The sequence below is a fragment of the Ailuropoda melanoleuca genome, chromosome 13 (genome assembly GCF_002007445.2).
Source record: "Ailuropoda melanoleuca isolate Jingjing chromosome 13, ASM200744v2, whole genome shotgun sequence".
Classification (NCBI taxonomy): Eukaryota; Metazoa; Chordata; class Mammalia; order Carnivora; family Ursidae; genus Ailuropoda; species Ailuropoda melanoleuca.
The window spans coordinates 272,570-300,515 of record NC_048230.1 but is presented as its reverse complement, the minus strand read 5'-3'; the positions used below and the strand labels follow the sequence as shown (position 1 = coordinate 300,515).

General features: G+C 45.1%; 2 protein-coding genes across 3 annotated transcripts in view; both read right to left on the bottom strand.

Moving 5' to 3' along the window:
• Positions 1-21,063, bottom strand: part of TRPV1 (transient receptor potential cation channel subfamily V member 1) — a 58,737-nt gene extending 37,674 nt beyond the window's left edge. Inside the window, exon 1 of one of the 2 annotated variants that reach the window (XM_019809065.2) lies at positions 20,941-21,063. The gene's annotated coding sequence lies outside the window, so the exon portion shown is untranslated. Of the gene's footprint in view, positions 1-11,488; positions 11,621-20,940 lie in introns of those variants that run through there. The other variant, XM_002928318.4, reaches the window with a different exon arrangement.
• Positions 708-27,778, bottom strand: SHPK (sedoheptulokinase). The gene is made up of 7 exons (XM_002928324.4): positions 27,524-27,778; positions 20,941-21,082; positions 13,356-13,539; positions 12,649-12,801; positions 11,489-11,664; positions 7,703-7,903; positions 708-3,422 (listed from the first exon to the last, which is right to left on the bottom strand). The coding sequence occupies exons 1-7, from the start codon at positions 27,686-27,688 to the stop codon at positions 3,010-3,012; spliced, it is 1,434 nt and encodes a 477-aa protein (XP_002928370.1). The 5' UTR covers positions 27,689-27,778; the 3' UTR covers positions 708-3,009.
• Positions 27,779-27,946: the final 168 nt, after the last annotated feature.

Genomic DNA, 27,946 nt, shown 5'->3' with positions numbered 1-27,946 from the left:
TACACTCTCTGGGGTTGAATCCTAGAGTTGTGATCTTGGGTAGGCTACTTAACGTTTTTGTCTCGGTTTCTTCATCTGAGAAAGAAGATAATAGTACCTACCTTCTAGGATCACCATAAAGATCAAATAGGTCCAAACAAGTAGAGTTTAGATTAGCTCCTAGTACAAAGCAGATACTTAAAAAATGTTAGCTGTTGTTGGTATCGATGGACTGAAACTCTCCAAGGTTTAGCTCAATGTCACTTTTTTTTTTTTAAAGATTTTATTTATTTATTTGACAGAGATAGAGACAGCCAGTGAGAGAGGGAACACAAGCAGGGGGAGCAGGAGAGGAAGAAGCAGGCTCACAGCAGAGGAGCCTGACGTGGGGCTCGATCCCATAACGCCGGGATCACGCCCTGAGCCGAAGGCAGACGCTTAACCGCTGTGCCACCCAGGCGCCCCTCAATGTCACTTACATAAAGAATGAATTGTTCCTCCTTCTGCACACACATCAATCTGGCCTAGCGTTTATTTCATTCCCTAGTGATGGAAATTCAACAACTCATCATTGTCCTGACAGAAAACCCAGCTCCTAGTGGATGCCAATACATGTCTCGGTCTGTGCTGGGTGCAGCTGAGGGTTCCTAGGTACAGTTTCTACTGTAGCTGTAGCGGTCAGGATACACTAAGTTATGCTGTGGTAACAAACAGCCCCCAAATCTCAGTGGTTTCAAACATCAAAGGTTTATTTCTTAGTAACACTGCATGTTGTTCATTCATTGGTGAGGGTTCTATACCACACTGTCCCATCATGGAACCCAAGCTGACAGAGCCTTTCTCTAGGACACTACCAGTCACTGGTGGCAAAAGGAAGGGAATGTGACAAATCACGCACTGGCTCCTAAAGGCCTACACAACTGGCTTGAAGGCACAGAACAAGCGGCATGCTTCTGGTCACGTTTTACTGGCCAAAGCAAATCAGGTGGGAAAGCACAAGCCTACCAAGTGCCTGTAAGATCAGGACACAGGCAAACAGTCCTTAAGGCCAGTTCCTCACGTGAGGATCATGCTGGTATCACTTACTAGTACCTTCCCCATACCACTGCAAAAGCAGTGACTGCTTTGTGACTTCAGGCTGAAGAAATGAGGCCCTGGGAGCTGTGCTCAACCCCCCTGCAGAGGCTCCAGGCCATGTGCAGTAACAACAGCAGCACAGCTCTGAGCTGACAAGCTTGAACGGCGCAAGGCTCAGCCCTCAGAGATAGAGTCAACACGTGGAAAGGGAACAGAGAGTTCCAGCACCATGCTGGGCACCGGGCTGGGCTTCCTGGCCTTGCATCCAGGTCCTAATCTTACATTTATAGACTCTATCCACAGCACTCTGAGAATGCAAGACAGGTTGCCTCCCTGAAGTCAGAGGGCCAGTTCCTCCTGACGGACAGAGCTGTTACCCTTCGGCCTATCCCATGGTAACTTCTTCCTCAAACGCCTGTGTCGGCTCATTTTAGCTGAGAGAAAACTCACATGACTTTCCTGAGTGATCTTCAGCCACCTGTCCCGGTAGAACTGTGGGAGAGGCAGGGGTTTTCTATAGTATAACCTACAAATGACCCTCAGGGCTATGATCATCTGCAGCTGTGCCATAATTTACAATAATCCCAACGAAGACAGGTGTGTCTTATTAAAGGTGTAAGGCTCTGGAAGAATGAGCTTTAGTATCTAAAATCCACTCAGCATGGCCAGGCAGATTAACCTAAGAGCTTCAGACAATCACATAATTCACAAAGTGACATTTACAAACAGACAACATGACTGCTCCCCAGACTCATAGTTGCCCAGGTGCCTCAGAGTCAGGCCTTAGGATCACTCTTGGGAGTCTGGAATTAGATGCACCAATGATGGCTTTCTCCTGGAAGCCATGCCATGGTCACACCTACCAACTACAGGAAGGTTTAAGATGCTCTGGGATCCCGGCAGGGATGCTGACTCCAGGGGACGTTTCTGCAAGCCAGGAACACACAGCGGCCCAGCAAGGCCTACACCAAGAGAAAGAAAAGCTAGGACCCACAGGATAAGGGGTTCTCTCTGATTAATTGGCCACCCTCTCTGACAGGGGCATGCCCAGCCACATCCCTTCCCGTGGGAAGGTTACCAAGAATGTACAGGGGCAAAAACACACTGCTGCCCAGGCACACCCCTGAAAAAGGGTCCTACTGGTGCCTGGTCAGACTCTTGGGAACAAAGTGCCTGAATGGTGGGGCCACGCAGCATCTGTCTCCCTCACTGGTCATGCTACCCAACCTTGCTTCCCTGTTCTGTGCCTTCAAGCCAGTTGTGTTAAGGATTTGGAGAAGTTCCAGTGCGGGAGGCTCTTGTTGGAAAGGGAAGCACATGGTGAGAAGGCCAGCACAGACCCCTGTATCTTCGTCTCAGTCAGTCTGCTCTACTTTCTTGGGTCATGCCCTGCCTCAGCTAGCCAGCTGTGGCCAAGGGAGAACAAGAATGGGAAAGGACCTCAGGGACACATAGTACAATCCAGTAGGGAAGGACTTCTCCAACAGTGCATGTGACCCAAGTCTGGGCTTCATGTCCCAAAACACAATCATTCCAAAAGCTGGAGCAGGGCGGCAGGAGGCGGGGGGGTCTTTTCTTACTTGGAGACTTTTTGGTGTCTGAAGTCCACATTTATTTTCTCTTTGCCTACAGATGAATCACAGAGAAGCCTGCTGACCACGATGCTGGGCTACTGTTCCTTTTCTTTCTTTTCCCCTCTCTCTTTTTTCCACATTTACATCTGCAACCAATTCCCAAGTGAGTCTCTTGGAAAGCACTAATTTGGGATCCAGTTGATGAGTCCTAGCTGCATTATTAGAGTATGAAAGTAGGTTCTTGGTCAAGATGGTGCCTTGAAAACATGCTTTGCTTAAAATCTGCCCACAAAACTATCCAGGAAAAGGAGGACCCCAAGGTCATGTCAGGAATGTTAGTTAGGTAAAATCTGCAACAGTCCTTTGGCCAAAGGATGCACTAAGACACCCTCTGGTTAAGATTTCTCTGGAGCATGACCAGAGCTGCCCCCACAGCTGCATCCACATCCTGCCCAAAGGACACTGGGAAGGGGAAAGCCCTCTGCACCTCCTGCTTCAGCACCTCATTCCTGGACAGTGCACTCCCACTGCCAATCACCCGCTCCACACCCCACTCCTTGAGCTGTTGAAATGGAAGCATGGAGTGCAGGTTTTGAACAATGCCTCGGCACAGGGCCCGGGTCACGTGCCCCAGGGAGAGAGCAGAGGAGGAGATTCTGGTCACTGAGGCCAGCTGGTCCGGCAGGTGCCTCTCGCCCAACACCGTTGGAGTGATAGTTAGGCAGGTGTCTCTTTGCTGTGCAGCTGCCTGGATCATGCATGAATACACAGTGGATTCTTCGACCTCTAGACCTTCCAGGAACAGAAAAGACCTGTGTGAGTTCATGTACTCCTTGCTGTAGGCTGAGACAGTACAGAATTCCCAAGGGGCAGGGATAGATCTACTTGTTGCTCCTCCTCATTTGGCTGGCTGTTTCCTGGCTTAGGGACTCACACAGTCTAGCTAGCTATGCTCTGCTCCAGACACCAGCCAGCTCTCTCACTGCAGACCCCAGCCTAGATTTCAGGGAGAGATCTCGTAAGTGTTGCTGTGAGCCCTAAGCATCCCACAACCAATACTCCCAAGGGAGGCAAATGCATACACTGATCAAAAAAGCATCATCACAGCTACTGTTAGACTTATTAGCAGTGTCAAAGGAACCCCAGGACCACAGTGCTGATCACAGTCTAGCCCAACCCTCGAAGAGGTTGAGAACTACCAGTCTAGACCAATGCTTCTCACATTTGAATATGTATATGAATCACTTAGGGATCTTATTAAAATGCAGTTTCTGACTCAGTGTGCCTGGGGTGGGCCCTAAGATTCTGTAGTTGTTATCCACTCCTAGAGGAAGCCAGTGCTGCTGGCCCAAGAACCACACTTCTGAAGTAGAAGGTTTTAGACCTGTGCTTACCAACACTTAAGGGCATAACAATCGCCTGAGGAGCTTTTATAAAATGCCTACCCCCCCCCAATGGTCAAATCATCAGCATTCTGCAGGCAGGACTAGGACGTCAACATCGTTTTTAAAACTCCACAAGTGTTTCCAGTGTGCAGCCAGTGCTGAGAGCCACCACCCCAGCATCACTGTGAAGTCTCATCGGCAGCATATTTAACTCATACAAACTCAACTATACACACTTGGGAATGAGAGAGAGAGGAAGAGAGAGAAATTATTTAAATATCATGGTCAAAATATGATCAGCAAGACTCTGGTTAAATATGCTAGAATCAGGGCACCTGGCTGACTCGGCCAGTAGAGCATGCAACTCTTGATTTCAGGGTTGTGAGTTCAAGCTCCATGCTGCGCATCGAGCCTACTTAAAGAAAAAAAAAATGCTGGAATGAATATTAGTGTCTTTCCCCTCCCTCTGGAAATTCTACTGAAATCTCAGAAAAATCACTTGCTTGATGAATAACCTAGCACATGTGTACAAGTAAACAAATCTGTAGGACTGAGTCCTTTGGAGAACTGCTGGTTCAAAAGATATGCACATCACTGTCCCCTTAGAAGCTGAACCAATTTATACTACCACTGCAATGTATAAGAGGGATTATCTCACCGTATCCTAGGAAACATAGTGCATTAAAAACTTCTAAAAGAATAAAGAATATAAAACCATGAAACTAATGGAAAAAAAGGGAAAGGAGATGAAAAAGAAAAACACAGATCACTCAAATAGAAAGCTTTCAAATAGAAAAGCTCTACCTGGCTGGTTCAGTTGGTAGAACATGTGACTCTTGATCTCAGGGTCATGAGTTCAAGCCCCACATTGGGTGTAGAGATTCCTTAAATAAATAAAAACTTAAAAAAAAAATAGAAAGCAGAGAGACTAAGGAGATATGATGATTAAATGCAATGTGGTATCCTGAATTGGATCCCGGAACAGAAAAACGACATTAGTAGAAAACTGTCAAAACCCAAAGAAAGTCTGTAGTTAAAAGAAGAAAACAATGAACAATGTGCTTGTATGTCAGTAATAAAAATTCCCAAAAGAATGTTAAGGAAATGTTAAAATAGAGTGTTCTTCCTCACTGGGAAACATTTGGGCCATGACCCCAGCCAGCCTTGGGGGGCACACCTGAAGGAAGGAGTATACTAGCTGGAGGCCTGAGAGACTTGGCTTCTAGCCCTGTCTGCATCCCTTGGTTTACCACCTCATCCAAATCTATTGGTGGGGATTAGATGCTATGAGTTGCCAAATATTCACATCATAGGCGTAGAACCACAGACCATCAGAGCTGAAAAAACAGAAAGGAAGGGACTTGCCAAGGCCACATAATGACTTGACAGAGCTGAGAACTGAGGCCACTGTCCCGGGTTGCACCACCACATTATGCTTATTTAACAAGCAGTTATATCACACTTATTATGGGCCAGACATCATACTAAGGGCTTTGCAATATAACTAATTTGATCCTCACAGTCCTTTAAGGTAGATCTAGGATAATCCCTTTTCAGATGAGGAAAATGAAGAACAGAAGGGATAAGCAACTTGCCCCAAAGCACAAGAGAGTGGCAGAGCTGGGATTGAAACCCGGGCCACCTGGCTTCAGAGTCTCTGCTCTAAACCACACGAGGGTAGAACTCCCTGTTTTCTAACTTCTGGAAAATAATGCAAACCTACGGTATTCTGAATAGAGAGAGTTTTATTTTTATATCTCATGCTTTAATATTTCCGTATAGGGTTAGTAAATGTAATGTCTTTTATTTCAACAAACCTTATTGTATTTGCTTCTATATATTTTTTAAATTTTTATTTATTTATTTATTTAAAAGAGGGAGGACTGGGGCGCCTGGGTGGCACAGCGGTTGGGCGTCTGCCTTCGGCTCAGGGCGTGATCCCGGCGTTACGGGATCGAGCCCCGTCAGGCTCCTCTGCTGGGAGCCTGCTTCTTCCTCTCCCACTCCCCCTGCTTGTGTCCCCTCTCTCACTGACTGTCTCTATCTCTGTCAAATAAATAAATAAAATCTTAAAAAAAAAATAAAATAAAAAAAAATAAAAGAGGGAGGAGGAGCAGAGAGGTAGAGAGAAGAGAAAGAGAATCTTGAGTACACTCCCTGCTAAGCACAGAGCCCAATGCTGGGCTTGATCCCACAACCCTGCGATCATGACCTAAGCCAAAATCCAGAGTCAGACACTTAACCAACTGAGACACCCAGGAACCCCTATTTATTTATTTTAGAGAGACGGAGACAGCACATGTGAGCAGGTGGGGGGGCAGAGGGAGAGAGAGGGAATCCTCAAACAGACTCCATGCCTAGTGTAGAGCCCTACAAGGGGCATGATCCCAGGACCCCAAGATCATGACCTGAGCCCTAATCAAGAGTCAGATGCTTAACTGACTGAGCCATGCTGGTACCCCTGCATCTATATATTTTTTATTTATTTATTTTATTTTTTCACTTTTTATTTTTCTTATTTTTTTAAATTTTATTATAGATGCATCTATATATTTTTTAATCATACGACCTAATTGTAGAAATTTCTTCAAAGGTTAAGTTACATACAATACTAACTTTCAAAGTCCTCGGTTTCATCAAAATAAGAACCATGAAAATGCAAAAGACTTTTATTTTTGAAAGGGTCTTACAGAGAAATTAAATATTACATCTCTTTCAGGGGTAAAAATAACAGTCACTTCTGTGTAAAGATAAATATCAGTCAACTCAGTCAACAATTGACAAAGCCAACCAGTTAAACCAGTATCTAAATATAAGGCTTGCCTGAAGGTTCTGATGACTGATTCTGCATCCTGAAAACCTTTTCTGACACAAGGCAAAATAAAATCAGAGTTCTCTTCTTTTAATGACGCATTCCTGAGGGGAATCTCGGCCAAGCAGGCAGAATTCCCTGACATCCTGACATCTCTGGCCAGCCTGAAAGGACTGACGTGGGTCAGCAACACTTGTCTGCACAAGCAGTATGAGTTTCCCATATGCTCCCTACTGCCTCTTCCTTACCTTGTTACTATGCTGAAAGCTTCCTGCAGTGACCTGATTCAGAACTCCTACAGGCAGACAGTGATTTCCCAGACCTGCATGGCTGACCAGAAATTTCATTTCTACCTTAAGTGCTTGGAAAGGGAACCTCTCCTGGAAGGAGGTTACATGTTTCTCTGCAAATGAAGAGCAGAGAAAGGTCCGATCTATTCTACCCTGAAGAAAGCAGGAGGGCATCAGAGTTTTCAAGGATCCCTTCCATCAAAGGGAGTCAGGAACCACTTGCCAAAAATAAGTGCTCTAAGGATTTTATAATATTATAAAATACCAGGAGACTTTTCACTCATGTTTGATCATTTTACCTTCAAAGATCATTTTATCTTCCGCTGTCTGCAGTCATCAGAAAGGGATGGTGAGTTACTAACAAAGTAACCAGTGGGCAGGGGAGAACCAGGAGACTAGTCAATGTTAGAGGAGAAGGTGCTCCCTCTGAAAAAAATAGGTGATAGCAGCTCAAAAGATGAGATGAAAAAAGGCTACAGGCCCGGATCCCTAAAGAAGGAAGGAATGTGCTGGAGCCGGACTGGGTCTGACACATGAATAGAAAGGACAAGCAGGGAACACATCACTGTGTGGGCAACACCTTACCTAGATCCGCCATCCACTGTACCAGCATGTGGACAAATGTGGCCAGCACGTTGCCCCCATTGAGTGACGCTGCCACTGCTAGGTAGCTCCTGTCAAAGTATGGGAAGTAGCTGATCGGAGCCGCAGGGTCTGGAGTCTGCGCTGGCTGGAATCCTGAAGGCATGGAGGTTGCCAACTGAACTGAGGTGCTGATGTTGAGAACTGGGGTCCAAAGAAAGGAGTTAGGCCTGTCTGGCTGACTCAGAGGTCACAGATTACAACAGGGCAAGGGGAGAGTGTGCTGGTTCAAAAAAATATGTCTTCAAATTCTTTGAGACTCCTCCTTTCAGGAGGTAGAGCCTAATTTCCCCTACCCCGTGAGCATGTGCTGTACTTGGGGACTTGCTTTTAATTGAGAAAAGAAAGCAGAAGTGACCCTGTGTGACTTTGGAGCCCAGGTCATAAAAAGGTACTGCGGCTTCTGTCTTGGATCACTTGCTCTGGGGAAAGGCAGGCACCATGTCATGACCAGGCCTGCGGAGAGGTCCGTGTGGCAAAAAACTGAGGCCTCCTGCCAAAAGCTACGTAAACGAGCTGAGAAGTAGATCCACCAGTCCTGATCAAGCCTTTGGATGAATGCAGACCCAGCTAAGCAACAGTTTGATTGCAATTCCATGAGAGACCTTAAACCAGACCATCCAGCCACATCCAGATTCCTAACTCTCAGAAACCACGAGAGATAATAAATGTTTGCTGCTTTAGGCTGCTAAGTACTAGGGTGATTTGTCACACAGCAACAGACAACGATGTACAGATAGTTAAGACCTCATTCAGCCCAAGTACTTGACTCTCTGGGGAGGTTTCATTCATTTTCAGCAAGTGCCACCTCCTTCTCATATCCGTGGTGTTTTTCTTAACCTCCTTCCACCAGAGGGGAAAAGCTCCCAGACTCAGCACAGAGGGAATGATTTTCTCCTCCAGATTGAGGCCAGGGCCTGTAGATTATTCTAGAAGTCTCTTCTCTTCCACTCCTCACAAGACCTGGCCAAAAAACCTGTTCGTCTCACTCTGCTGGGGTCTGAAATAACTGATGTCAGCATGTAACTTTCCTTCCTACTGGGGGGTTGGAAGCCAAGAAGACTGAAAACAATCTTGGAAAGCCAATAACCTTTACTTTCTGCCACATCAAGCCTTTCACCATGACTCTTTGCCAGAAGCAACATGCCCTCCACCTATTCCCTCAAGCAGAGGTGTCAAGGATGGAGGCCAACCAACCTTGCCCATGGACACAGAACAAGCGAGCACAGCCAGCAGCCCCAATCTGGAACCAGAGACTACAACCAGTTCAGTGAAGAGGAAGCCTAATACCTACTTTCTTCCCATTTGACTAGCCCCTCACTTACTACAGAGATAGCACATTTACATCCAGGCATAGGACAGCTCTCTGTCAAGGGAACAGCCTATGATTTGAAAACCACCAAGGTGGAAAGTGGCTCTTTATACACCATCCCAGTGTGTCACCACAACTGTCGCATGAGAAACATATCATTGCTCTCATTTTGGATGATGACAAGAGCTCAGGAAGAAAAGCAACCTGTCCAAGGTCACACCGGAAGTAGAAGAGGGGCTAAATTCTTACCCAGGCCAGTGGGCTGGACTCCAAAGTCCACGTGAGTTCCCTGACATTCACACTTTGAGATGAAGGGGTATGAGGCAAGAGATGGTGTATTGGGAAAATTAAAAGTCACAGAATAAATTTAGCATATTTTCCTGAAGCACTGATTTTAGTTGAAAATTTGGAAGAAAAGGTTTTGAACAACTTTTGGCCTTAAAAGATTTTATCACACATATGTGCAAACAAAATTGACAGAATTTCACTTTTCCCTCTCAGATAATTTGAATTAAAAGGAATTACTACCTAAAACAACACAAAAACAGTTCTCAAAATGTTATTTCTTAAGAACGTCATGAAATAGGAATAAACTGCATAGAAGAGAAGGCTGGTCAGAATTTTTAAACTCAGGTATGAACTGTAATAGTTCTAACTGATGGAAGAAAAAAGATGTGATAACAAAGAGAATTCAGATAAGATGAATGAATTCCCCGTTCCCCTTGATAACAAGGAGGGGCTCCCAGAGTGGACTCACTCAGTCAGGCTGCCATGAAGATCAGATGAAACCCCCATCCTCCAACCACCCTGCTTAGGCAGGCAGGCCCCAATTCTCCCCTAATCCAGGGAGGTGCAAACAACAGCCCACAGGCCATATCCACCCCACCATGTGTTTTTGTGTGGTCTAGGAGCTAAGAACAACTTTTACATTTTGTTTAAAATTATAGCTTTATTGAGATATAATTCACCATAAAAAGCAACCTTTTAAAGGGTATAATTCTTTTTTTTTTTAAGATTTTATTTATTTATTTGACAGAGAGAGAGACAGCCAGCGAGAGAGGGAACACAAGCAGGGAGTGGGAGAGGAAGAAGCAGGCTCACAGCAGAGGAGCCTGATGTGGGGGCTCGATCCCAAAACGCCGGGATCACGCCCTGAGCTGAAGGCAGACGCTTAACCGCTGTGCCACCCAGGCGCCCCTAAAGGGTATAATTCACTGGTTTTTAGTTTATTCACAGTTGTACAACCATCACCACTATCTAATTTTAGAATATTTTCATCACTCCAAAAAGAAACCTTGTACCCGTTAGCACTCACTGCTCCCCCCAGCCCCTGGCAACCATTCACCTGCTTTCTGTCTCTACAGATTTGCCTGTTTGGGACTTTTCTTAGGAATGGAACCATACAGCATGTGGCCTTTTAGAACTGGCTTCTTTCATTCCTCTCTTTCTCTCCCATGTGTGGCATTTTAGCTGTGTGGATATATCACATTTTTTAAACCCATTTATCAGTTGGTGGGCCTTTGGATTGGTTCTACTTTTTTTGAATTATGAATTATTATGAATAATGTTGCTAAGAACATCTGTGTGAAACGTTTGTATGGACATGTGTTTCCAGTTCTCTTGGGTGTGACCTGGGAGTGGAATTGCTAGGTCGCATAGTAACTCCATGCTTCACTTTTGAGGAATTGCCAGACTGTTTTCCAAAGGGAGCAGCAGCATTTTACAATCCCAGTAGCATGTTCTTACATTTTTAAATGGTTGAGAAGAAATCAAAAGGAGAAGAAAACTTCATGACACATGAGAATTCTATGAAATTCACATTTTAGTGTCTATAAATGAAGTTTTATTGAAACACAGCTATACCCCTATTCATTTATGTATTGGCTATGACTGCTTCCATGTTTCATAGAATTGAGCTGTTAGGACAGAAACTATATGGCCTACAAAGCCTAAAATATTTACTATCTGGCCCTTTACAGAAAAAGTTTACCAAGCCCTGCCCTAGACTGCGGCCTCCACCTCACTGTGACCCTCTTACATTGAATACAGAAAGACCGCACTCCTAATCAGATCGGATGGAACTTCCATTGACAAACACACAATAACAAAAAACCCTAAACTACTTAATCTATTTTTTTTGGTCATGGAGTTATACAGAAATCAGCCAACTAGAAAAAGTCAATTCCCTTACCTGGCCCTGAAGAGGAAAAGCACAGTGTGGGCAGGGACAGAACTTGCCCTACTGGCTTGTAAGGTGTCAGAGGAGGGACTTCACCTATAGGAAGGAGGCTGAATACAGAATACGACCAACAGGATGCTGAGGCTGCTGGTTACGTGTGCCCCGTGGGCCCTCACACAGAGCTGGGGCTTAAGGGGCACCAGAAGAAGTCTGAGGAGCCAGCAACAGAAAGACTTACCTGCATCCGTCCTTTCCGCCATACAGGAATACACAGAGGCCTGTAAATCACCCAAGGCCACGCCCACCTGTGTCCCCTTTGGGATTTCAAACCAGGCACGGGAAGTTCTGCCTGCCACACTGCCCGCCTCCGCAATGTCTGGGAGCACGTGGACCGGAAAGCCTGAGGCCCTCAATCTGCAATCCAAAAAATGGACAGTGTATTTACCCAGAGCTGGATTTTTTGGTCTTTGTTGTTTCAGGAAACTCAATGAAGGAAAACACTACAGGATACACATACAAGAAGGGAAGGTAGAATCCAGTGTTTTCACAGAGGGCCTCTTTGGCTTTTTTTAAGCCATGAAAATAGACTTGCATGTTTAAAAAAGGAAACACTGACTTTCAAAAGCTTGGGATTGGCCTTCCAGGAGAGAAAACAACCAGTTTAAGCAGGGGTGATCAGGATGAGTTAGATAAGAACCAGATATCATCACCACCCAGCCTTCTGTGCTTGCAGGGAACACAAATACTCTGCAAAGGGAGACAGAGTTTCAGCACACAGTCACAGTCGATTAACACAGGCCAAACCAAGGTCAAACCTGTCAGTCTCCTGAACACCAACTGCATTCATCACTCCGGGTTAGTAAAGAGGGGGCTGTCAGTTTTAGAGAACATGCTAGAAAGTCCTTTACCTGAACTACCGGGTGCTTTTTGTTTTTTTACAGAGCTCAGAATTTGGACCCTGAAGGAAGTGAACTTAGAGGGCACTGGATTTCTGCATCTGAAAAGGCAAACGATTCCTTAAAAAGAACTTTTAAAAGACATCCCTCAAGATGGCTACTTTCATTTCTTAACCTTATTTTAACATTTATTACACTGAAAGTTGTTCTTTGAAATCTGCAGGCTAGGTCCAAGACACAGAGAACGGGGGAGCCCAACCTAGGTCTGGGAAACTGTGGGGGAGCAGGACAGGATGGTATAAGGGGTGTCCCCCTCCAAGGGTTCACTTACAGCCAGGCCCACCCTTGCCTGGTGACTGGAACAGACTGAGGGGCATGGGAACCTGATTCCGGGGCTCTTGGAATCCACCACTATTATTCCCAATTGGGAAAGCCCTACTAAATCTCTCGCATTCAAGATTCTGGCCTTTAGCCTACAGCCCGCTTGCAAGGATATACTCACATCTCCAAGTTCCAGCTTTGGCTCTGAGTGTTGAAATATCCCCAACTAGCAGCATTCTGGTCGCACATCAGGGATCTTGGCAAGCCACACAGCATGGCAACCACATAGTCATGGATGGTGCCAGCAGCATCGTAGGACTTCAGGAACTCTGGGCTAGTTTTCGTATCAAAAACAATTCAACATGGTCTAATAGCAACTTGAAAGCATGTGCTACACCTAGCTACGGGCAGTGGACTAGACATGGCATAGCTGGGTGGCAGCAAGCACCCCACATGCTATGGCTCCCTGACAGCTGAACCTCCCAGGGTGAGGACCTCCCAGCCACTCAAAGCAAAGCTGGCTGGAGTCAACTTCAGGGAGTGGTCTCAGGGGAGGAGGCACCATGCTTGGGAAAGCAGGACATTGGCCATTCTCAGCAGCCCTGACCCCACCATGAACTTACCACGCAACCCTTGGCAAGTCCCTTGCCCTCTCTGCCTTTTTCGTTCCCCGTCTGGTTTAGGATCAGATAACCAACAAAGAGCCTTCTGAGAAATGAAACAGTTCTAGACCGAGTCTAGGTCTTATGACCACACCCTGTGCCAGGCCACCTCACTAAGGGATGCTCCAGCAGGTGGAGTGATGCTGACCAGCTGGAGGTACAGCCCCCTAGCCATTCTCGTTTCCCTGGAAATACAGCACCTGATTCAAAAATCAGTTGTCCATACCTATTCTTCAAAAGCCAGAAGATGGTTGCACAGCCAAACCCTGAGGCCACACTGAGATGGGATTCTGGCTGGGGCAAAGAAGCCAGGAACTCACTGCTACACCGGCCATCCTGCCAGGTGACCAGGTGGCTCACGGCTCCAGGCTCAAATACAGGAGAGGTCCCTTCCTTTGTCCATTCACAGCCTGGAACAAAGGAGATGACCAAAAACAGAGAAAAGAACAACTGACCAGCAGCAACATGTCCCTGAGACCACTCTGCTACTGAGGTTACAGCATGATAATGCTCCACTCACACACGTGGGTTCTGATATCAGAGCACCTGGGTTTAACTCCTGGCTCCACCACCAATGGCTATGTGACCCTCACCAAGTTGTCTACTCCCTCCATTATTCCACTTCCTCTATCTTCCCTTTAATTCATTTTTCAAAGTTGATATTATACCCCTCCCACCCTGTAAAAAAATAAATTTGACACACTCTAAAGCCCCCTAGTCTCTGTCCTTCCAACCCTTATCATGATAATATTATCTAGACTTGATTCTGGATGATGATGGATATATTTTCTCTTTTCCTTTGGTCTTAGCCACTTGATTTTTAAACATCAAACTTTACTCAGGAATCTGGCCATCTTTACTTAATTTATCTCATTTATCTCTTGAAATCTGGATGCTTTTTCTCTGCCCTTATTTAAATATTTTACCCAAAACTAGTTCCAGTGTAGTTTGTTCTGTGGCAAAGTATCTAGAGGCCTGTATGGCTCAGAATATTTTTTTATCCTCGTATTTGAAGGACAGTTGTAATATTCTAGGTTCTAAGTTCCCTTTCTGCAATACTTAAAAACACTTTGTAGACGTGATAGATTGCCACAAATTCCTTGCTATTCCTCCCATTAAGGGGTAGAGTCTAAATCCTCTTTCCTTGAATCTAGGCTGGCCTTGATGATTTGCGAGAGCAAGAGAATGTGGGGGGAGTGACACCCTAGGACGGCCAAGGCTAGGTCATGAAAAGCCCTGCAGCTCCCACCAGAGCCTCCTGGAGCACTCACTCTGGGGAAAGCCAGCCACCATGTAAAGTCCCACTATGCTGAGGCCATCATGCTGGAGAAACTCTGTGGAGAAGTCACATGCAGGAACTACCAGGCCATCCTCAGCTGAGTCTAGCCTTCCAGCCTTCCCCACCAACGCATCAGGCATTGAGTAGAGCCACTCTTGAACCCTCCAGACAAGTCTGTCCAGTAGATGAATAATCCCAAGCAACCTCTGTCAACCCTATGTAGAGCAGCTCAATCCAATATATAGAAGTAGATCATACAAGATATAAAACTGGTTGCTGTTTTAAGTCACCGAGTTTTGGAGGTAGTTTGTTATGCAACAATAGAAAACCAACATACTCTTCCATTGCATTTTTACATAGAACGTTGCTGTTGAAAACTATCTAGTCAGTCTGCTTCTAATTCTATTATATGGGATTTGGTCTTTCACTCTGTAAGCTTTTGGAATTTTCTTCGTCTTTGAAATCCTTAAAAGTTCACTACAATATACCCAGCTGTGACGTTTTCCTTCTCTCTCTTCTTTGACATTCTATGGGACCCTTTGGTCGGGACTGTTACATCTTATTTTGTCAATTATGGTAAATTTTCTCCATTAATTTTCCAACTATTTCCTCCTCTGCCACTTTTATTTTTCCCTTTCTGGATCTCCCAGTATTCAGATGCGAGTGCTTCTACTGTATCTTCAGTATCTCTTACTTTCGTTTTATATTTTCTACTTCTTTGTCCTTTTCTTCTCCCGAGAGATTTCCTAAAGTTGCATCTTTCATTCTCTAATTTGTTCTGAAGTTCTATCCATTCTGCTATCAATCCCATCTATTACATTCTTTATTTCAACCATTATATTTTTTCATACCTAATATTTCTGCTTGGTTCTTTTTATGTTTTCTTCTTATTGTTTCTTGCTAATATCCTCCTTTTATATATTTTAGTATGTATGTCAGGCTAATTTTAAATTCTAAGACTGTCCATTCTAATAGTTTTGCTTCTGAAAGAATCTCCATCTGGGGCATCTGGATGGCTCCAAGAGCATCCAGCTCTTGGTTTCAGCTTGGATCATGATCTCATGAGTCATGAGATCAAGCCCTGTGTCAGGCTCTGAGCTCAGCGGGGAGTCTGCTTGAAGACTGTCTCCCTCTGCCCCTTTCCCCACTTATGCTTGCTCCCTCTGCCTCTCTCCCTTTCTAAAATAAATTTAAAAATAAATCTTAAAAAAAAAAAAGAATCTAAAAAGAATCCCCACCAAATCACCCAGCACAACGTTTTTCTTGTGAAACAGCTGTGAACTTGAAATGTCTTATTGTCTTGGTCCATGAACTCCTTTTGTCCTGGGAGTATTGGCTACTCCGTCAGGCAGTGTAAATGAGCCAGACCTCAGTCCCTGCCAGCCCCCAAAGGTCTGGGGAGGATGGATGAGACCTGGGGTGGATCCACAGCTAACCCATCCCACCCTAAAAAACATCTCCTCAGGTCAGGGCTTCCACTCTACCCCCCAGCATGAAACAGTGTTTTGAGGATCCTTAGATTATAGGTCACCAGCCCTGTGACTTGGAGAGAGACACCTGCTTTTCTCCACTTCCTTGATTTTATTCCTGAAGACACCTGAATTGCTATGGATGTGGGGACAGGTGCTGTGTGTCCCAAAGCCATGACAATCCAAGGGAACCAGCAGTTCCCTTCCCGATTTATCCTCCCATAGGCAAGGCTGATTGCCTTGTCTTGAGTTGTCCCAGACTCAAACCATTAACCCACACACACCAACTCAAAGAAGCCCCATCATCCTAGGTTCTCTCATAGTGTCCTCCCCTTTCCTTGGTGTTTTTCTCTTCTGATTCTTCTGAAACCAATCCTGGGGGAGCGAGCCAGCAGTCGAGCTAGTTCAGCATCTTGGTGGCAACTGTATCTGAAGTCCAGAGGTGGAGGACACTTACAACTGTTTCCCAGGTCCTGGTATCTCTTCCTGCCATGTGTTGACTTTACTGTCAAACTGGTAGCAAGGGGAAGGCTTACAGTTAGGGTTAGAGTGCGTAGTATGTGTTGCGTGTATAGGGTTTGTGTATTAAATGAGTTAACACGCGTAAAGCATTTAGAACAGTACCTGACACAATGAGTATTCAATTAATGTTAGTGATGATAATGATAAAAATGAACCTTTACCTTCTAAACCCCGTCCATGGTCTAAGACTTCCAACAGTCTTGAAGAAAGAGAATACACCTACATATCTTTCGTACTCTCCTCTCCTCATGCAAGGGAGATTTCTCGCACTTCCACACAATATTAATATAACCATAGCAGCAGAATGGGAAAAGAATGTTGACATTAAGTGCCAACTGAGAAAAGTTATCAGCAGCAAGAACACTCCAGACCCAATGGACAGAGATATGAATCTGGCTCCATGTGACATGAGATGGTCTCCAGATGAGAACAATGCTTTCCCTGAAGCAAAGCAGGGCAAAGCCCCACATGCGGCTGTTATATGGCTATGTCTCATCTAAGGCCCCAGATGCAGGAGCCAAAACCATCAGATTTTCTTATAAATATGTTATTAAGAACCAAAGAAAGAGACTTAACTGCCCCTCCCCACTGAGTTCCAGGTCACAAAACATTCATTCATTCATTCATTCATACGTGCATGACTGAATGACATGTGTATTAAATATCTAATATGTATTAGGCACTGCTTCTAGTCCCGGAGAATATAGCAATGAACAAGGAAAAGTCACTACTTTCATAAACCGTATACACTAGAGATACAGAGTATAAACAAGCAAATATATCATACCAGATATTTTTAATTGCTGTGAAGAACTATACAGCAGTGATAGATATTTAGAGAGTGATCAGGGAGGTCCTCTCTAAGGTGACATGCGAGGAGTGACCTGAATGGAGTAAGGAAGTGAGCCATAGGAATGTCTAGGGACCCATGCTGCAAAGGATCTAGGGGATCTTGTCAGTCTCTGCTTGGTCTCCCCGGCCAGCAGCCAGAAGAGCAGAGGCCCATTACAGATCATGCACCTAAAAGCACACTAAGTTTCACCAGGGGTGAAGGGCTCCTCAAAGCAGTGCACCTTCACAACTGTACACTGCATCTGTACTTAAACTTCGAGCTGGATTCTTATCCTAGCTGTAAAGCTGGATCTCTGCAGCTTTTATTCAACCCCTTTACCTGCTTCCAAAACTCTGATCCTTTTTCAAAAAAAAATTTGGACTATCATTTTTATTTGGTTTGTATTATAAAACAAATATGGAGTTCTTACCATGTACCAGGTATTCTTCAAAGCACTTCAAAAATATTAATTCACTGAATCTACATAATAGCCTTATCACAGAGGTATGAGGTGTTTCCCCTTTGTACAAGAAAAATGAAGCACAGAAAAGTTTTTTAAAAAATTGCCAAAGGTCACATAGCTACTAAGTGGTAGAACCAAGATTCTCAGGATAAGATGCTCAGATATTAAAGATAATTCTCAGTATAAGATGTTCAGATATTATAGATAAAGCCAAAGCCCTGCTTATACCCCCACAGGGTCCCAGCCCCCTTCCTGTCCCTGTTAGCCCTTGTGGGTAACCATCTAAATAAAGTGTTTACACTTACACAACATATTTGGTTTGGTTTGGTTGACTTTATTTTGTTTTTGTCTGTTAAAACACATAGCACTATACTGTATTTCTTTTTCTAGGTGTTGCTTTTATCATCCAACAAATGTTCTGGAGTTCCTTCCATGTCAGTATACATGAATGTACCTTATTCTTTCTAACTACTGCATATCCTTCTGCAGCATGGGCACACCAACATTTATTCGTCCATTCCCCTGAGGTTAAATGCCGGTTTTCACTACCATAACAGGGAAGCAATGAACGACCCTGAGTAGGCATCCTAATGCATATCCATGTGAAAGTAATTTTCCTGAGCAGATTCCAAGTAGCAGAGCTGCTGAGTCGTAGCAGCTTTCTTAGTTTTAAAAGGCCCAGCCAAACTGCCCTCCAAACGGCTATGCTAATTTACACTACCACCAGCCATATTTAAAAGAACCAATTTTCCAACCCATTTGCCAACTCCTGGCATTTTCAGACTTTGATTTCTTATAATCCAGTGGGTGGAAAATGATTTCTCTTTGTTGTTTTCATCTGCACTCCCCTAATTACTAATGACATTGAGCATCTCTTCATATGCTTATTAGCCACTTGTACTTCCTCCTCTAGGAACTGCCCATCTTAGCATCCTTTGTCCATTTTCCACAGAGCCATTTGTCCTTTCTTTGTTCTTAGTTTTTTATTATGTACCCATATTCATGGTAGCAAATGTTTTCTTCTAGTCGGCTGCTTGCCTTTTAGCTTGGTTTTATGATCCCCACTTCTCTCCTGCTATTACTGAGACTGGAAATGGAGTCTACAGGCATAACCACAGGCCTCTCAGAAGACACTCTCACTGTCTTTCCTTTCCGCCCGCTGGCTGGCCTATGCCCTCGTGGAAGCAATTAGCTCTCTGTTCAGCTCACTGGTGCCTGTGTTGACTGCCTTGATTGTGCCCTGGAGGGTGACGGCTTCGTCTGCTCATTTCTATGTCTCCCATGGGGTCCAGCATGGAGCCTTATATTTTGCAGGTACTGAAGCCAAACTGATCTATGGCCAACATTAAAAACACAATGACTTGATCCCAAATATGATTCCCTCAACTCTGCTAAGCAAGTACTATCATTGTCAAAGAGTGGCTTCTCTCCTTCCCAGAAGCAGAAAACAAAACAAGGAGGCATGTGGGCTGTCTCAATGAAATATTAATCAGCTCCCTCCAACAATGTGGGCAATGGTTTGTGTGGTTGTTACAGAGTCCAGGAAACGGGCAGAAAGGGAGGTGTATGACCAGACCACAATCTTTAGATCTCTGTTGTCCTCTTTGGGAAGGGTTTTAGTATTAAAAGGACATTTATTCTCATTAATGCAAAATTAAGGAGTTTAAAAAGCTTTTACAACCTAGACTCCCTCTGAGAGTCCAGATCTAATACCCTAATCAGCCTTCTCCTCCAACTACTGATTATAGCAGCTCCTGTGGTCCCAAATAGCCTGACAACAGGCAGATGAGAAGGAGGGAAGGAGCAAGAGATCCTGCACTGGCTTCTACAGTCACACAGGCACACCTGGGGACTGATCAAAGGATGCATTGCTAGACACCTGTCACACTGCTGAGAGGAAGGTCACCACTCACTTGGCCCAAGAAAACTGGAATCACTAACTCTCTAGGCAAAAAGAGGTGAATCCAATGTTCAAATCCCCTTAACTACAGCCCCCAAAGTAGCCCTCCATCCTCTACTTAAAATACCTGCAGTAAAATGTTGGTAGCTTTGAAGCTGGATGATGGGTATGTGTCAGTTCGTAATAATATTCTCCCTACTTTTATGTCTACATAGAATTTTTTATAGTTAAAAAAGGCTTTTTAATGCTTACTGTAACAGGAACTCATAACATCCTAATCCCTCCTTGGACATACTGTTGGGAAGTTCCTCCCTTCATTGGGCTACTGCACCCTCCTACAGCTCTGGGCTTCCTACAGGCCTTTAAGAGCTCAGTGTCTAAAGTCAGACCAACTTGGGTTCAAAAGCTGGAGTCACCACTTGCTGCCGTTTCACCTCGAGCATATTAACCTCTCTGAACCTCCTCTTTTTATCTGCACAATGGGGACAATAACGTAACCTATATCATAAAGACGTTGGGAAAGTTCGATGAGATACAGGTAACACCCTTAGCCCAGCACCAAGCATGTAAAGTACTCGTTATTTTGCTGGCTTAATAAGCCTCCTCCTGGAGGCCAAAGAGAACAGGTCACCTACCTCTGCACTGTGGCAGACCTGATAGAAGACGACCAACTAAATAATACTTGGCACCGGAGCCCATAAAAAGGATCCCCTGAAATTTAAAAATCACAAACATCTGTGTTTATGGCAAACAACAAAAATTATGCCCAAATTCAAGTTTCCTCTGTGTCTTGGCATCTCCTACAACTACATTAATCTTTAGTTGTCTGCATTGATGCTCTGAGACACCGACAGGAATAAAGAGAAAGCTGTGGAAAATCCACTCCACTGAATCCTACAAAGAATCTGAGAGAACTCACTTTTCCCTCGCCCTGTTTATGGACAGTGTGTGAGTGGAGAGTTCGCTTACTCATAACACATTTGTACAAGAAAGGATGCACACAGGGGCGCCTGGGTGGCACAGCGGTTAAGCATCAGCCTTTGGCTCAGGGCATGATCCCGGCGTTACGGGATCGAGCCCCACGTCAGGCTCCTCCACTATGAGCCTGCTTCTTCCTCTCCCACTCCCCCTGCTTGTGTTCTCTCTCGCTGGCTGTCTCTATCTCTGTCGAATAAATAAATAAAATCTTAAAAAAAAAAAAAAAGAAAGAAAGGATGCACACAAAATACACCATTTCGTTCCCTACTGCAGGGTGACCTGATCCTTCAGAGGAGAGCCCTCTGCAGCACTTTGCTATCCCACAGTGATTGCTAGGAGCACACGATCATCCCCAGAGCCCAGCATACCTTGGCCTGTTTTCCAAAACATGACTCCATGCATTTGTCCTGACACTCCAATGCCACAGACTTCCTGGAGCAGCTGCCGAGGAAGGGCAGCAAGGCACTCATTTAGGGCTTGGATGATTCTGCTCACATCCTGCTCCTGCCCCTGGAAAAAAAACAGGATACGTTGGGCAGGGGCACACAGATGGGGGGAGGAAGACAGGGGCCTCAAGGAATTTCCTGGGTAGCAGCTGCCGAGCTAATTCCCCTAGGGCCACTTCCAGGACCTGCTGACTGGCCTCAGGGATGACATGTGGGACTGAAGGTTCTCCACCACCTCCAGCAGGACCTGGAGCAGGAACAAGGTGGGCAAGATTCCACTCCCTCCCCTCACAGGTGGCGCTGCTGCGGATTAGGTTCAGAAATGGTCAAGGCTCTGCCCTCCACTGTGGGTGAGTCTGAGCTGAGGAAAACACGACCTCTGCCCTATAGAAATGGACAGTCTAGCAGGAAGGATAGGAAAACACAAGAAAGACCATAATATAAGAAAAAGTTAGGGTCTATCACAAGGCACACAGAGGGCTGGGATAAGGGAAGGATGGAGCAAAGCAGGGAGGAACCTGGCAGGAAAGTTGTAGACAAGAAAGCCCTCATGGACTAAAGCACTTTAGGACAGGCTCTTGTTTGTCAAGCATTTGCTCCTACTTGAACTTTAGTTCATCCACATGGCAAACATTTCCTGAGTGCCTTTAGGGCCAGGCCTTAGATTTGGAAACAAAACACCCACTAGGCAAGGCAGGCAAGGAGGTAACTCCGAGAATACCTGAGCAGAGCACCAGGGAGATGGTCCATGCAAGGGGCTGGTGGGCGATGAGGCTATAAAAGAGGAGAGGCTGGGCCCAGTGGGGGACCTCAAGCCCCAGAGTAAGGGGCTCCTCCTAAAGCCAATGGGGAGCCCCTTGGGCTTCCTGAATGGGACAGTACCACCATCAGAAGGTTAAGTATGCAATGGTATAAGCTACCCAGAGAGAGATTTTTTGGGGGGGGGGTAGAAATGAGATTCAAGAAAGTCAGGACCATCCTTTCCTTGATCTGCCTTTTCTGATTTGCTGCCTCCTTAAGAACTTCTTTAGGCAGGGGCGCCTGGGTGGCTCAGTCATTAGGCGTCTGCCTTCGGCTCAGGGCATGATCCCAGAGTCCTGGGATAGAGACCCGCATCGGGCTCCCTGCTCCGCTGGGAAGCCTGCTTCTTCCTCTCCCACTCCCCCTGCTTGTGTTCCCTCTCTTGCTGGCTGTCTCTCTCTCTCTGTCAAATAGATAAATAAAATCTAAAACAAAAACAAGAACTTCTTTAGGCAGAATAACCTCAAAAAACAAAGCCATGAGAAAAAAGGAGAATGTAATCAAACAGCATACTAATATCTGTAAGTCAAACGGTCCTAAAAGACAAGAATATGAATAGAATGCTGGATTTGAAAAAGGCTAAAGGTCTCTGGAGTCAGAAGCAAAAACACATTTAGTTATCTTAGAGATAATGAAATGCCAAAACCAATTAAACAGTATATCCAAATGGGCGGGAGGTACAGACTAATATACCTTTAAAAGTAGGTGACTCACACCAAAAAAATGTAGGTTCCACGACCATCTCTTCTTTTAAATTATGAAGTCCCTGTTAAAGACTAGAAATTGGACTCCAAGATCCCATCCCATCCCAGGAGATGTCTCTAATCAGTAAGAAGTCTCAAAAGCTAAGGAGGCCACCACAAAATATACACTTGGAAAAGCAACCCAGATGACATAATTGTTTTCTCCATGATTAAGTAGATTTCAAGTAGACTCCACACCCAGCGTGGAGACCAACGTGAGGCTGGAACTCATGACCTTGAGATCAAGACCTGAGCTGAGATCAAGAGTTGAACACTTAGCCAACTGAGCCACCCAGGAACCCCATGATTAAGTAGATTTTCAAAGGGGAAAGATCAAGAATTAAGCACGGATGTTTAAAAGAGTCATACCTATCTGATTAACATTTGTGCTTAAGGAAACTTCTTAATATTTTAGGTAAATCTATACGTTTAAGAGAATTTGGCCTAGGTTATCTTTGTAACTGAGTAACTGACCTAGATTTGTGATTATAAGTGCGAATCTCAATACTGTATATTTATAAAAGAATTTTAAACATATAAAACATTTTAAGTTTACATAGTTATCCACTTAACTTACTAGATTTATAAGAATTATTTAAGTATTCTGAAAAGCTTTGGGTCAGGCAACTACAGTATCAAAAATATATATTATATATACATAAGATATATAAAGATTAAAGACCTTTAACCTTTAAATATATATTTTACATACATTTAACATGTATATATTTACATACATTTAATATGTATATATTAACTAATTTAATATATACATATTAAATGTATAACTTAGGTACTTAACTGAAATGGCATTAAGTATAATTCAAACGTCCTCAAAAATGATAGTTACATGTTAGACTTATAAATGGAACCAGTTTTATAAGCTAAATTCAAAAGCTTAAGAACTAGTGTTCTGGGGCGCCTGGGTGGCACAGCGGTTAAGCGTCTGCCTTCAACTCAGGGCGTGATCCCGGCGTTATGGGATCGAGCCCCACATCAGGCTCCTCTGCTGTGAGCCTGCTTCTTCCTCTCCCACTCCCCCTGCTTGTGTTCCCTCTCTCGCTGGCTGTCTCTCTATCTCTGTCAAATAAATAAATAAAATCTTAAAAAAGAAAAAAAGAACTAGTGTTCTGAATTTAATAAATTGAATACTTATTTTTATTTCAACCAAAGTAAAATGTTTCTGGCACACAAAAATTATCTCAAGGCACAAAATAATCTTATACTTAACAACTAGAAAGACCCACGGAAAACTCAGATAAGAAGAGAAATGTGGCTCAGCTCTTAATAAATGTCTGGTCTCTGGAGAAGCGAAAAGCTCATGGTCTTGGAAAAGCATCTGAAGACTAAGCCCTCAAGTCCCAGGCTACCCTGCCCAGGGCAGGACGCAGCCTTCCCCTCCTTGGGATAAACCTCTCACTTGCCCTGTCAGCTGCTGGCCTTGGGCAGGGGGAATTCTAGGCTCCAAACAAGCACAAACAAAGGAGCAGAAAAAAAAGAAGGTGAGGATGGGTAGGATAGGGGCAGGAGTGCAAAAAGAGCACAAATCATTTTCCTGAGGACGCAGCCCCAGATTCTAACAAGACTCTTCATATGTGGGAGAGGCTACGGCAGAACTGACTGAACAGTGAGAGATCAGCAGAGAGGAGGTGCATGGCTATGCACCTGAATTGAGGTGTGTTGGGAGTATAAAATATATACCAGACTTCAGATTTAATATGAAAAAACACACAGTATCTTATTAATAATTTTATATTATTATATATTGATGATAGTACATTTGAATACATTGGACTAAATTAAATATGCAGTTAATTTCAAATGTTACTTTTTTTACTTTTAATACTAGAACACTGAAAATTGGGATCCCTCCTACATTGTTGGTGGGAATGCAAGTTGGTACAGCCACTTTGGAAAACAGTGTGGAAGTCCCTTAAAAAGTTAAAAATTGAGCTACCCTATGGTCCAGCCATTGCACTACTGGGTGTTTACCCAAAGATACAGAGGTAGTGAAGAGAAGGGCCATATGCACCCCAATGTTCATAGCAGCATTGTCCACAATAGCTAAATCGTGGAAGGAGCCAAGATGCCCTTCAACAGATGACTGGATTAAGAAGTTGTGGTCCATATATACAATGGAATATTACTCAGCTATCAGAAAGAACGAATTCTCAACATTTGCTGCAACATGGACCACACTGGAGGAGATAATGCTAAGTGAAATAAGTCAAGCAGAGAAAGACAATTATCATATGATTTCTCTCATCTATGGAACATAAGAACTAGGAAGATCGGTAGGGGAAGAAAGGGATAAAGAAAGGGGGGGTAATCAGAAGGGGGAATGAAACATGAGAGACTAGGGACTATGAGAAACAAACTGAGGGCCTCAGAGGGGAGGGAGGTGGGGGAATGGGATAGACCGGTGATGGGTAGTAAGGAGGGCACGTATTGCATGGTGCACTGGGTGTTATACGCAACTAATGAATCATCGAACGTTACATCGGAAACCGGGGATGTACTGTATGGTGACTAACATAATATAATAAAAAAACAAAAAAAAAAAGAACACGGAAAATTACAGGTGTGGGTCACATCTGTGGCTAGAATTTCTTTTGCATAGTGCTAAAGAGAGTTCCCACACAGCCTCAGATGGTGTATCAACCCAAGACAGAGTAGCCACTGTTTAAAAAGGGCCCAGGGTGGATGAGTTGTGTGGGTGGGGATAGTAGAGGAGGGAAATGGGCCAGGTGGGAGTGATGACAAAGGGGCACTCGGTGCTCAGCAATTAGTTGGGAGTTTTAGTGGTGAATGTGATCAGGGAGTAGCTCTCAGACAATGGGCATACCCACAATGTAACAGGAAAGGCGCTGCCCCCACTCCTTGGTTCAGAATATCCAACGCGCTACAGTCAAATCTAATCCTAAAACTTTAGATATGAGAAAGAACTTAGAAACTCATTCAGCCTTCCTCCCCCATACCCCTCTTTACAGATGAGGAAACTGAGGCCCAGAAAGGAAAAATTAATAACTCAGAAACGGTCACAGAGATTCCCTCAAAAATCCTGGTATTTTAAAGTTGCAAATACCTAAAAGCCTGAACTTCCATACAGCTGCCAAGCTTGACCTTGGTGTATACAATACTTCTTAAGAGTGAAAAGTATGGACATAAGGAAAGGACAGAGTCATCAGACATTTCTGTAGCTCAGTGCTCCTCACCCCAGGGGTGATGTTTGTCCCCTAGGGTACATTTGGCAAGATAGAGACGTTTTGGGGTGTCACAACTGGGTAGAAGGGTCTACTGGCGTGTAGTGGGTAAAGGCCAGGGATACTGCTGAATATCCTACAATGAACAGGACAGCTCCCCACAACAAAGAATCACCTAACCCAAAGTATCAACAGTGCCAAGGATGAAAAATCCTGCTATAGATTAAATTATAGCTATGCTGTTCCAGAGCACAAAACACACGTGGAAGATGCAAGGGGAGCTATTCCTGGCCTCTCCTAAACCCCTCATTAGGCAGGTGTGGCACACTGTGTGCCTGTAAGCACAGAGCAGTCTGCTGAATGCTGTGGGAAGTGGGGAAAGCAGTTTTCAAGAAAAGACCCTATTTCAGGGGCCCTGGGTGGCTCAGTTGGTTAAGCGTTCAACTCTTGATCTCAGCCCAGGTCTTGATCTCAGGGTTGTGAGTTCAAGACCCGCACTGGGCTCCACGCTGGGTGGGGAGCCTACTTAGAAAAAAAAAAAAAAGAGTGAGTCTATTTCAAGAGAAAAGGGCAGTGCCTAAACCTACTCCCTGTAATCCCAGTTCTGCTAGTCACCACCATAGGGTCAGAGCTGAACATGCCTCCATTTCATAGTCCATGTGGTGAAATAATCATTCTAAAATATCCTATGCCCCAACCAAACTAATTTTGAGTCTCTATGGAAACGCAAAGTGCTCCTGAACTCTTTAACCTCTGAAATGTTTCTGAGCAAAATGGACTCTGAACCCTAAAGAATCGAGTCTGGATAAGTGGCAAGATTGTGAAAAACAAGCTCTTGGGAGCGGGGCTTAGAAAATCCAGATTTGTGGCTGGAAAGGGCTTTAGAGGCCACCTATTTCAACTGGGAGAACAAGCAGGGACCCAGGGGAGAAAAAAAAAAAAAGTCCTCCAAGGTTACACAGAAAGTTCCTGGATATTAATTTCTATTGTCAATTAACTGAACATAGAGCTACCTTTTTCAGGGAATTAATGGAATCCAGCTCTAAGAACTGATTATCTTTCTGAACCCACATCTCCAAACAGATCCCACTTTGGTGAAATTCCCTATTTCTACCCTGTAGCTCTCACAAGATACTAATTTTAGTGCATAATGATCCATCCGATCTTTTTCTAACATTTAAATCAGCTTACCTCTCCTGCCTCTGTCTGCACACTCCTTCCCCCAAGGTGTTTCAGCCTTTGGGTCCTGGTGGTCTTTTGCTGACCAAGGGTTTTAATTCCCCGGTCCACATTCCACCCCCGCGGAACGAGAAGGACCGCTTAGGCCCTGATTCTACAATCTCAGTTCCCGAGGAAAACCCAAATTCTGCTCTGGGGAACACGCTGAATCCTGAACTTGAGGATACCGGCAGGTTTGAGGTGCAGAGAGGTCAAAAACAAGAGGGAGGCCTGAGGTCACAGAAGGACAGCAATTTCCCCAGATCAAAGTACAGAAAGTGGAAGGCAGAGAGCACGGACATCGAGCGCCATAAGCAAGGCCCCGAGAGCACAGAGAGCCAGATCCGTGACAGCAGGTGGGAAAAGCTCCTGGGACGAAGCCGAACGGATCGGAGGGCGCTGCAACAGCAGGCAGAGGGCAGGCTGGCTACAGAAATCAAGGGGACTTCTTTAAGAAGAGCGGTGTCGCGGAGGCCTCCTCTGAGGAGCGAGAGAGCAGCTCCCCTCCCCGAGGCGCGCAGCTCCAGGACGCTGCCTCACCTGGGGCCCTGCCGCCGCGCTCTGGGCCGCCTCGGCCCGCGCAGCCCGGGCACAGCTCGCCAGGACCACAAACCCGGTTGGGTCTCCGGGCACCGCCTCCACCAAGGCCGCCTTCACAGACGTAGTGCCCAGGTCGATACCGAGAGCGACCACCCGCGCAGCCATTGCCTCAGAGAGCCGCGCAGCTGACGTCTGGGGCAGTAGCGCCCCCTCCTGCACTCTCCACGCGGGTTCTGGGCGCCGAGGCGGGGCCAATCCTTCAGCCACACCCAACATGGAGGCTCCTCGCCTTCCCATTGGTCGAGAAGGGCGGAGCCCCGCGCCACCTCGCGGCGGGCCCTGGCTATAGGCGGAGCGGCGGCGGAAGGCAGGACCTAGAGGGCCCGCTTCCGCAAGGCCGCCGGCCTAGGACTGTGGAGAGTT